At 40.9% G+C, this 11,328-nt stretch overlaps 2 protein-coding genes across 6 annotated transcripts in view; both read left to right on the top strand.

Annotated features, from left to right (window-relative positions):
- The first annotated feature begins 92 nt into the window (after window positions 1–92).
- mocs3 (molybdenum cofactor synthesis 3) lies at window positions 93–9,076 on the top strand. Its single transcript, XM_042072667.1, has 13 exons — window positions 93–319; window positions 514–655; window positions 755–847; window positions 1,081–1,201; window positions 2,394–2,468; window positions 3,072–3,189; window positions 4,047–4,155; window positions 4,370–4,432; window positions 4,547–4,710; window positions 5,833–5,880; window positions 7,517–7,613; window positions 7,949–8,056; window positions 8,856–9,076. Exons 1-13 carry the CDS (start codon window positions 230–232, stop codon window positions 9,011–9,013), a joined length of 1,386 nt encoding a protein of 461 aa, XP_041928601.1. The 5' UTR covers window positions 93–229; the 3' UTR covers window positions 9,014–9,076.
- Window positions 9,077–10,503: 1,427 nt separating this feature from the next.
- The window catches only part of prkd3 (protein kinase D3), a 47,796-nt gene continuing 46,971 nt past the window's right edge, over window positions 10,504–11,328 (top strand). For 2 of the 5 annotated variants that reach the window (XM_042072746.1, XM_042072744.1), the window contains exons 1-2: window positions 10,589–10,886; window positions 11,031–11,193. The gene's annotated coding sequence lies outside the window, so the exon portion shown is untranslated. Of the gene's footprint in view, window positions 10,887–11,030; window positions 11,194–11,328 lie in introns of all 5 variants that reach the window. The other 3 variants (XM_042072748.1, XM_042072743.1, XM_042072745.1) reach the window with 2 other exon arrangements.

Genomic DNA, 11,328 nt, shown 5'->3' with positions numbered 1-11,328 from the left:
GCTGTATGAAATATGATCCGGCGTGCAAAATAAGGTTATGGAAAAACCTCTCAGAAAAACCTGTAACCCCCCCCCCCCCTCTGGTCATGTGATCTGCATTACACGTGGTTCGTAGTCCACGTGGGTTAGTGGAGTAGCCTACAACCAGGAAATGCAGAACTGCTCGGATTGTTGAGTTGTTTATCTCTCAGTTTTCTTCTTTCTTCTGTTTTCTTCTGGCCTGAGAAACATGGAGGACGTTTTGCAGTTGAAGGAGCAACTTAAGGAAAAGGACAGAGAATTAGCCATATTGAAGAATAAACTTGCTCAGTTAGAAAAGGTAAATCTCAATGTAGACAATCGTGATTAACGTAGGCTACTACCACCCCTTGATGGCGTGGCTGTAACAATGTTGGGATGCTGTAACAATGTTGCAGATGAATGTTGTTATGATTGGTGGCCTTGGTCACTGCGTTGTGATAATCTGTCTCTTCAAAAATGTTCTAATGACTGGTCTCTCATTCACCATGTCAGTTTTCTGCTAGCAACTGCTTTCCAACGGATCTTCAGGACAAAATAACGGTTTTAGCCCCACTTACACCAAAAACGTCATTAACCAATGAAGACATCATGCGATTTAGTCGACAGCTTCTTCTACCAGAACTTGGTGTAAAAGGTGCATAACATAGCCCACTGAACAACTACACAATACTTACTTTAATTATTTGCCCATTTTGTCCACAAAATGAATTCAGAATTAATCTTTGTTCTTCAGGTCAACTTGGATTGTCCAAGACGTCTGTTTTGGTTGTGGGTTGTGGAGGACTGGGCTGCCCACTTGCTCAGTACTTAGCGGCAGCTGGCATAGGTCAGTTTTGTTTTGTAGCCTACATTATGCAACCCTTTCACTAGTTATTCCACACGTTTTATCAACCTTGTATTGCAGTGGATATGTGAATGAACCATAATAGAGCATAGCACACTTAAAGAACAATAACAGCAAACATATTATGAATTCAATCTACTTTTCTACACCTATGTACATTATGTTTAATCACGTGCCAAAGCTCATGCTCTTTGCTGGCTGTGGTTTATCTGCAGGGCGTCTTGGTCTGCTGGATTATGATGAGGTGGAGCTCAGTAATCTGCATCGTCAAGTCCTACACTCAGAACTGACCCAGGGTCAACCCAAATCACAGTCTGTTGCTCAGGCCATCAGAAGGTACAGTACTGTATCTCAGACCTTTCAAAGACATCATCTGCAGATCTATCACACTTAAAGCACTCCAGCATTTTTTCACACAGATCTCTGTTTCTTGAAGGCACCGAGTACTGTCGGTATGGAAAAAAACCCCAAAAAACCATCGGTGCTGCTACCTAGTTGGAGTTGCTGCTGCCAACAACTAGAGCAGTCAAGGGGCGTGATTTTAAAGTTGCCCCCAGAAGGTAGCACTGTAGCTGACTGTCTGCTCTAACTGTTGGCTGCAGCAACTCGAGCTAGATAGTACCGTTTGTCTCCGTACTGACAGTACTCGGTGACCTCAAAACCGGAGTTCTCCTTTAAAGCGATGGTTCGGAGTAATTTCACCCTAGGGTCCTTTGCACCATGACCCCGAGCCAAACACCCTCCCAAAACGTGTTTTCCCTTGGTCAAACCCTGGTCGAGTAGCGCTGTCAGAAACTAATGACTTTCTGCAGGCGTAATGGAACCAACTTTTATCTCGTAAATTACCCCACTAATAATGCCCTGAATGGTACGAAACTTCTACAGTAGTGCTACAACTATGTTCTTTACTCATAAAACGAGGCATTGAAAAGTTTGTAAGTACACCAGGAGTTTATTTAAATAACACTTGCCTGATGGATGCTATTATCTGCTACTATACCGCTGCGTCGACGTTACTTTCGTGATTTGGGAAAAGCCCTTAAAAGTAATAATTGTGGTAATTTTACAAGATAAAAGTAGGTTCTATTACGCCTGCAGAAAGTCATTAGTTTCTGACAGCGCTACTCGACCAGGGTTCGACCAAGGGAAAACACGTTCTGGGAGGGTGTTTGGCTCGGGGTCATGGTGCAAAGGACCCTAGGGTGAAATTACTCCGAACCATCGCTTTAACATGTTGTGGTATAATGTGTTGTAACATGTTGTGGTATAATACATTGTAAGAAAAAATTACTTTCTCTTGTGTTTCTCATATGTTCCTCATGTAATCCTTTGCAATGTAGCTTAAATGTTATTCTCCTTCTGTACGTCACTTTGGATAGAAGCATCTGGTAAATGAATACATGTAAATGTACATTTCAGGAGGCAGTGATTGGGATTTGTAAACATTGATGTCTAGTTCAGATCATTACTTTGTGTATGGAATGGAAGTTCACATGCATTTTCTTGCTTATGCTTGCCTCCATATCAGGCTGAACTCCACAGTCCAGTGCATTCCGTACCATCTCCAGCTCTCCCCTGACAATGCTCTGCAGCTCATTCAACAGTATCCTTCTAATCTGTCTAACCAGTAACATGTGGAAGTGTCCATGTTAAATATAAAACTGTTTTATGAAAGTATATACAAAGTACTTAGTTGCTGCTACTGGAAACAACTGGAATCCATGCATTTCCACAGAATTATTTTTGGAATCTGTGATTTATTGCATGGCTAGGCCGATGCCCGTGGCACCCCCTTTGAAAACCTGTTGGTAGCATCGGCTAACTAGCGCCAGATTTCGGAGTGCAGGGGACACGCCGAGATGAGCTATGAGACAAAAGTTCACACTCGGTATCATGTTTCAACACACTTTAAGTCAATACCACACCGAACTTCTCCTTTAAGAGATGCCGGGGGGAGGGGTGCACAACACATTGTTCATGCGATGGCAGTACATTTCCATGTTCATATACTATATGGACCATGGTTTGGACAGAGAGAGAGAGAGAGAAGTACCCATCAAAAGATCACTTATTGGTTTCCAATTAGTATTGAGGTAGGCCAATCCTATGACAATCCTATGACCCCAATCCTATGTTTGGACCATTTCATGTAATAACACAAGTATATGTGTGTGTGAATGTTTGACTCCTTGACGCTGTATAACATGTATGACATTGTGGCTGACTGCTCCGATAACGTCCCCACGCGGTACCTGGTGAATGATGCCTGTGTGCTTAGTGGGAAGCCCTTAGTGTCTGCCAGTGCCCTGCGCATGGAAGGACAGGTGAGCTGATGAACTCTCATGGAAACCATCATCCTTTTTTTATTCTTGTTTTATCCAGAACTTTCATTGAACATTAACACTTTGAATGCTGCGCTGTTTTTGGAAGCTTTGGTCCAGAGTGCCAGCAATCTAGATCATTGTTGATGATTTTTGTAGAGCCAAAGGTACGCAGGCCTAACGGTAACAATTGAATAATAGGAGGGGGAGCTTGTTTACTATTAAACTTAAGTAAGGGCTAGTTTTTCTAATCCCTTACATTATAGCTATGGACACATACTATGGGTCATTTGAAAGGTGAGACTTTGAGCTCTCAGTGGGTACAAACCATTTATTTCTACATGCCTCTGTTCCTGAGAAATTTTAATTTTCCCCTTCAGCACCTGAGAAGTGTTGCCTATAAAGTTTCCGGGAAGTGACCTAGCAAGACCTGGGCGAGACTGCCACCTAGTGATAAACCCACGAAAATAAATGGCCTGGTTTTGACCTGATGTGCATGCGTCACTGATTCCACCCAAAGCGGCAACCATTAAAAGCCGAGTTATGATAAAATGTCCAGATAAAATGTCCACAGGTTTTGATCGTCATCTATTTCAGTTCTATTCATCATAGAGTTCCCAAATCCGCACATAAGGTGTGTTAGAGCGTCTATTTTTGTAATAAAAAAAAAGCTGAAAACGCAATATTGCGTTTTTGACACTACGCATGGGAACAAAAAATGCAATATTGCATATTTGGCACTCAAAGTGTTAAATGCTAGGTCCTGTGTGTGTGTGTGTGTGTGTGTGAGTGAGAGACAACACAACTGGTATGGTAAATAGTTGGTCAGCGGCATGAGGCATTTTCACCTGTGTTTACAGCTCACTGTGTATAACTACAATGGAGGTCCCTGCTACAGGTGCCTTTACCCTGCGCCTCCACCTCCAGACACAGTCACCAATTGCTCAGACGGCGGGGTCCTGGGTGTGGGTGAGTTTGACACTTTAAACCATTTCAGTCTCTTTGGGTATTTCTGTTACATCTAGTTAAACCGCTTTGTGTCTATGCTGTTTATTAAGTCCGATGTTGTGTGATGGTTGTTGAAGGGAGATGTGTTTAAAGCAGAAATGAATCTTTAATCTCCTAAGTCACCTAATGTCCTAAGTCACCTGTTGTAAACAACTGCTGTTTTCTGTTGTGTTAGTACCAGGAATTATGGGTTGCCTCCAGGCATTAGAAGTTCTGAAAATCGCCTCCGGCCAAGGATGTATCCTTCAAAAAATGAGTGACACACACACACACACACACACACACACACACACACACACACACACACACACAAAATGAGATTTTACTGAGTGTTTTCCTCAGCAGCCATCAGCTTCATGCGGGCAGCAGTTGTTGATGTTCGATGGTGAAGGTTCTCGGTTCCGCTCCATCCGTCTGCGGCCCAAGCAGGCGGGCTGTGCTGTGTGCGGGGAGAACCCAACGGTCACACAGCTGCAGAACTATGAAACATTCTGTGGCTCGGCGGCGACTGACAAGGTTAGAGACAAGGGCTCTATGGCTACATGCGTACATTGCCAGTGTATTGCCAGCATATTTTAATTATTTTTACTTGAACACTCTTTAGACAGGGCAGGTGATATCGGAGTAAATAGTTTTCCTCTGTCAAGTGGAAGTTCCTTAAGTCCACGAAAGAACATACAGAGGAACACTTAGATTTAGGTGATTTAAAAATCCTGCTGCTTATAAAGTGGGTAGTGCAGATTAATTAATGTCCACTAGAGGGCACTGTAAACCCTCTAATTTCTGCTAACAGCTGGGCAATTCCACACAAAACTATCACGTCCATAACGGCAACTAAATACCATGGTATTGTGTTGGCATTATGAACGTGACAGTTTTGCGTGGAATTGACCAGCTATATTTGTGTACCTTTCATTTGGTAGTTTATTTGGCTTGGTATCTTATCACTGACATAATCTGTAGTCATTTGAGGTTTGATATAGGCATAGTTATGTATATGATGTATACTAGTTATTTGAAAGTATGTTAAGCCTGAAAGATTTGATGTTTGAGACTACTAGCTTTTATTCTGATAATTATCATGAATATTAAGCAGGAGAGATGGAAACCAGCATCCCTTCTTGCTACTTGTTTTACATGAACATACATATGTACATACATACATAATATACACATGTGGTGGATAAGTGTTGCGGATGTTGTAGAGAAATATCAGTGTTTCTCACAGCAACAAGTTTGACCTCAGTCACTGATTTTCTGGAGTTGGACCTGAAAATCTAATGGAGATGAGGTTGCCCACAGTTCTACCATACAGTTGAATTTTGTAAATGTAAGGCATTCATTTTAGGTGTAATAAATGCTCACTGACTTGTTAGCCAGGTTGTCTTGCCTCAGCATTAATAAAAAAGGCAATGTCTACATTCTTGTACCTTACAAGTCCTCCTTTGTTGTCAGATGACAGAAATAGGCTTTGGGTTTGAACTGATCTTTACTGAGCTCTTAACGGGCTCCCTTATCAGGCTGCAACATCTAGAGCCTAATTTAACTGGGTGTTGAAATGATGCATGGCCTGGATTTTTTTATACACAACCTGTCTGATTTTTAAACTGCCTGTTTCTCCTGCTCTGGAATTTGCAGTGCAGAAGACTGAATCTTCTGTCAAAGGAACAGCGGATCACTGTACAGGTATGTATGATCCTTACAGCTGCAGTGCTAACTGGAACACTTATTTACAGTTGAAGTGAAATAAAAACTGTTTATCTTCTATTCATTCATTTGTTCATTCATTAGTTCATTCGTTCATTCATTCATTCATTCATTCATTCATTCATTCATTCATTCATTTGTTCATTCATTAAGTGTGCACTAGATATAAAAAAGAATAGATATAGAATAACTCCACCCCCCCCCCCCCCTCCCATGTGGTACATATGGTATAACTGTCATTTTAAGTTGAAATAAAATTAAAGTTAAATACAGTGCATCACATGCATCATAACCATCAACATGACTCCACCATACTGTTATCTCAGAGGTGCAGTACCAGGGGCGTCACTAGGGGGGTCCCTGGGCATCCTCCCTCGTAAGAAAATTGTGTATATTTTAACGTTTAAATGCATCAATCTAGTGCAAGAAATTCAGAGGTTAGGCTTGATTATTTTTTATATATGGATGGATATATTTGTACTGTAGCCTAAACTATTTTGCGATTCAGAATTTTAACCATGCACACACAGGTGGGATAGTTATGATGATAGTGCAATAAGTTCACAACCACAAAGCATATTTGCTAAGTTTCACAATGGTCAAAAATAGTGTACATTTCAGCACTCCATTAAATTATGCAGTAGCCTAGTGATCACCTGTGTTGTTCAGCTAGTTAATCTAAGATAAGCTAGTTATATTGGTCATTAACTTATATTGGTCATTGTAATGGCCATCTATACATGCTATACATTCCTTTTTCAGGACAATCTGGGCAATCCATATCTGGGAAAGTATGATGTGATAATATTTGTCTTATGTAATATGTATTATGTCAGCCTTATATTATATCAAGAAAAAATCATTTGCGTCTCATGATTTTTTTTCTTCATATTTTTCCGTTAATGTCACTAGAAAGCAATATATTATATATTTATATTCATATGTGTAAATGGAATTGTCTGGAATCTGGCAACATAAGAACCATGATGGTGGGATACTCTGGCTATGCAATTTACAAAAATGTTTGTACTGACATAAATAGTTTAGATGAGAATACATTATAATTTTGGCCCAAAGTTGGAGACCATATAGAAATTTGTTGCAATTTCAAAACTGGATTACTGGGGAACCGCTTGTTGTACAGATGCATGCTTTATATCCTCGTATTCGGTAAGGTCTGCTGTTTATTGTGATATATGGTTTGCATGTGTTGAGTGAAGAGTTTGTGAGATATTTCACTGAGAGTAATGGCTGTGCAGAGATGTGTGCAGAATGCAAATATGATTAAGAACCATTTACATGAACCATTTATCACAGCAACATGGTACTAATAACATTGGAAAGCTCAGATTCCACTCGTTGACGTGATATCTGTATGGTATCTGTGTGACGAGTACCTCGCAATTCAGTTTAACCTGGACTTCAGATTTTACTGGGGCACTACAGTTCAATACTGGGGTACGTGCCCCAGTAAAAAGGGTCAAGTGACATCCTTTTGCAGTACTGTGGCTATATTTCTATAGTAGGTTCAACAACAGTTTTCAAAAATTCAGGTGTGTATGTTTTTGCCATTAGACTTCATAAAACTAGATAATCACCTCTCTTATTCCTACAGGAGTATAAATCCATTGTGGACAGTTCAACCCCTCATATCCTGCTCGATGTTCGGCCGCGTGTGGAAGTGGATATATGCCATCTGCCTTTTTCCCTCAGTATCCTCCCATTTGATGTCATTAGAGCATTAAACAAATATTGTTTTTACTCTGTAGGCTTATGCAAAATATGTGTAAACGTAGTCTGGTTTGGAATGTTATGGATTGATTGGATTAATGTAATGCAGCTTGCACAAAACCAATGAAAGCATTTTGGCCACTGATCTTTGTAAACATTATTTTTGTGTCAGCTGCTTTAAATTATTTAACAATCTAGTCCTATACTTGCTCGTGCTACTTTTTGAAATTTAACATGTTCATGTTTCCTTCTTGGTTTCCAAATTATGCAGGACCACGTTGAAATTACTGATATGTTTCCTTATAGAGCTCTTAAGATATTCCCCTTGCTAGCATAGAGGATAGGAAAGCTGAACACATCCACCTGCTCAAGGAGAGGATCGGTGAACTCAAGCAGCAGTTGGATGCTCAGGCGCATGTACCAGGTCAGAAGCTCCCAGTGGCCATTAGAATCCTAAAAGGGGTGGTGGTAGCATAGTGGTGAAGGAGCTGGGCTAGGCAAATAAGTTGCAGGTTCAATGCTTGGCTTCCACCGCCTAAAGCAAGGCACTTAACCCCGAGTTGCTCCGGGGGCAATATAACAATGTCCTTGTGAATTGACGTAAGTCGCTTTGGATGAAACTGCTGAGCCCCCTCCTGCAAAACACCGGCACGGAGCCATGCATATTAAAGCAGCTGCATCACGTGCACTCAGCAGCAACAACAACAACAACAACCGTGCCACGCTCGTGCCAATACCTGCACTTCCCTGCGCCTCAATGGCCGCAGTGTAGCTCCATATTCAGAGCACAAAAGAGGAGTAATTGGAGTTTCCTCTGGCTAATTAAGCCTTTGTAGCCGCACTTTTGCCAGATTATTGGTCAGTTTCGGATAGTGGAGTAGCAGCGGAGGTGACGGGTTGCTAGGCAATTATTTTCCACCACAGAAATATCTTGATGAACAGCTGGCCCCCTCTTGAATAATGAAGATTTTATGGGTGGAAGGTATACTTTCAGGGTGTCACTGGGTCATTTATTCATGACGTGTTGTTTTCGCTTGCTATTTTGAGAAAGGCATTGTAACTTGGCAAGCTAAGATTGCCCTAGATGTCTGTTTTTTGTCATGACAAAATACAAACAACACAAACGTATGTATCCTATGAGGGCATACCTGTATCAGAATGTTGTTGTTTTTATTAATGAATTTCCCTTTTTTCCTGTTTTCTTTCCTGGTTTTTTTTTTCAGTGTATGTGGTTTGCAAACAGGGCAATGACTCCCAAAAAGCCGTTCAGATCCTGGAGAAGTTGTCTGGTCAGGAGGTAGACTGTGTTAGCGTGAAGGACATCTGTGGTGGTCTGATGGCTTGGGCCCAGAAGATTGAACCGTCATTTCCACAGTATTAGAAGCATTAATTTACCCACCTTACCTGTTTGTTTAGCTGTGCCAATAAATCTTTGTTTTTACAAGTCTGTCTTTATCACTTCGATATCAAAATACTACTGGTCCTCTTAATTTGAGTTCAGTGAAGTTGCAGTACATTGGCTACTTTAATGGGCAATAACATGCCAACTGTCAATGTTTACATGCTCATAAATCCCATGTTTACTCTACTCTTTCATGATTAATGAAGCCAGCAGTAGTTGAAGGATGGGCATAATGGTGGACACACAACTATGTGTTAGCCTACTAATGAAAGACTTCTGCTTTTTAGACATAAACATTAGCCTACATTTAATTATATCATTTTAAAACGGCAAGCAAAAGACAAAAAGTCATGGGGTAAAAATTGACACAAAGAAGATTTACGTCGGCAATCCATATGAATGTGTGTGAAGTATTCTGACTTCTAACACTTTTGTGGAGCGCCTAGGTAAGGAAAGCTGGCTCTGTAGTGGGAGCTGAACTGGAGTGCATCACTTCAATATCTGACACAAGGACCCTGAACAAACTGATCAACATCTTGGACATTGAGTGTCACCCACTCCACAGCACTATTGTTAAGCAGAAGAGCCTGATCAGCTGGAGACTTCGCTCACTGCCTTGCACAACAGACAGACTGAGGAAGTCATTTATCCCCAGGGCCATTGAACTGTTCAATGCTTCACTTAAGGGAAGAGGAGATAGACTTCTCTGCATAGTCTGTCTGCCTCTTCACCCCCTCCATGTTTGAATACTGTCTGTCCACTAGCCACTTTTTACCACTGTCTTTCTGCTTCACTTTTTGCGTGCTATATTAGCACATATGCATAACCCCTCCCTCCATGCCACAGCCGAACTGTGGCCACACTTATACCTTTTCTTAAAATAGTTATATATATAGATATATAGACTTTATTCTTGCACTGTTGGACTTACTCATTTGCACTATCACCATGACAACTATCACCATTGCACTATCACCATGACACAGAGCACCTTACCTTACCTTACTATGCACAGAGAATCACAGGCTCAGTCCCTGCCTCAGTCATTGCAAGCGCCTCTTGATTTTATAATCACCACTATGTGGATACTGTTTTTAGAATTGATTTAGATTAAATGTTAGTTAGTATAATTTGTATTTTAGTATATTTAGTATATTCTTTATCTTCTACTGTCCTTATTGCTTAGTTGTGTTTTTATATTATATAGGCCTACTTTTAATTCCTTTTTCTGCTGTTAGTGAATGTGTGTGTGATGTCTGTATGCTACTGAGATCTTGAATTTCCCCAGGGGATCAATAAACTATCTATCTATCTATCTACTGGAAAAACAATTCTGCTCTTACTCAGCTGTGGACCGATAGATGTCGCGAATATCCCAAGTATTAGGCGTGTCTCACCCACATAACGGAAACAGTGGCATGGAACAGGCATGCGCGACGTTCAAGTAAAAAAAAAATCCGCTGCATTTGTGTAGTTGTAGTCAACTACAATTTTGAGAACGCCAAACTCTTCTGTCGACTGAACTTCAACACCCAGACAGCGCTTCTCATCTTTTTTAGCGGAGACGGGGGAGCAGTCACAGCTGGAGGGATAATCAGATGCGCATGAAGTAGGTATCTGGCAGCAAATAGAAGATAACAGAAAGTTTTCAAAGAGAGTACAGGTCTCCATTTCCAGTGGTGGCTTTGTTTTTACAAGTGCATCAGTAGGTCTACTGCTGGGCTATTTACTTAAATTTCCAGAAAAGGAGAGGTAGTTCACATAAAATCTCCGTTTAGTGGTTGGTGGAATTACAAGTTTTTGCAATTCACTTGGCAGGATAAAATTAACGTCCTTTGCACAGAGAGTAGAGGTAATGTATCCCATATCTTAAGCTTGCCTTTAAATACTGACTCGTTTCTTGTATACGGGGAAAGAATATGTCTCTATGTGTTTTTAAAGGACAAACAAAGTATTGTATAACTTGTTTTGCGGGGGCATTTGTGAACTCGTGCAGTTCTTTGCCAGCTCTCCAGTCGGGAGTGGGAGGGTCCAGATGTTTGAGTAGCCGTGGTTCCAGATGTTGGTTCCAGTTGTAGGCCTACTTGGTGACCAAGCATAGATAAACAAGTTAAAATTACAATGAAAACATTGAACACGTTAAACCTCTTCCAAAACAGGTAAGGCTAGGAACATCTGTAGTTCTGTAGTTCTGAGTTCTGTTATTATCTGCCTTTAACGCAACGTGCAATAGTGTGTAAATTAGTTGTAGGCTATACGTTTAGTAGGCTATGCTATATCTGTGTTAACTAATC

This window comes from Alosa sapidissima, chromosome 19 (genome assembly GCF_018492685.1).
Source record: "Alosa sapidissima isolate fAloSap1 chromosome 19, fAloSap1.pri, whole genome shotgun sequence".
NCBI lineage: Eukaryota > Metazoa > Chordata > Actinopteri > Clupeiformes > Clupeidae > Alosa > Alosa sapidissima.
This window is presented reverse-complemented; position numbering and strand designations above follow the sequence as displayed.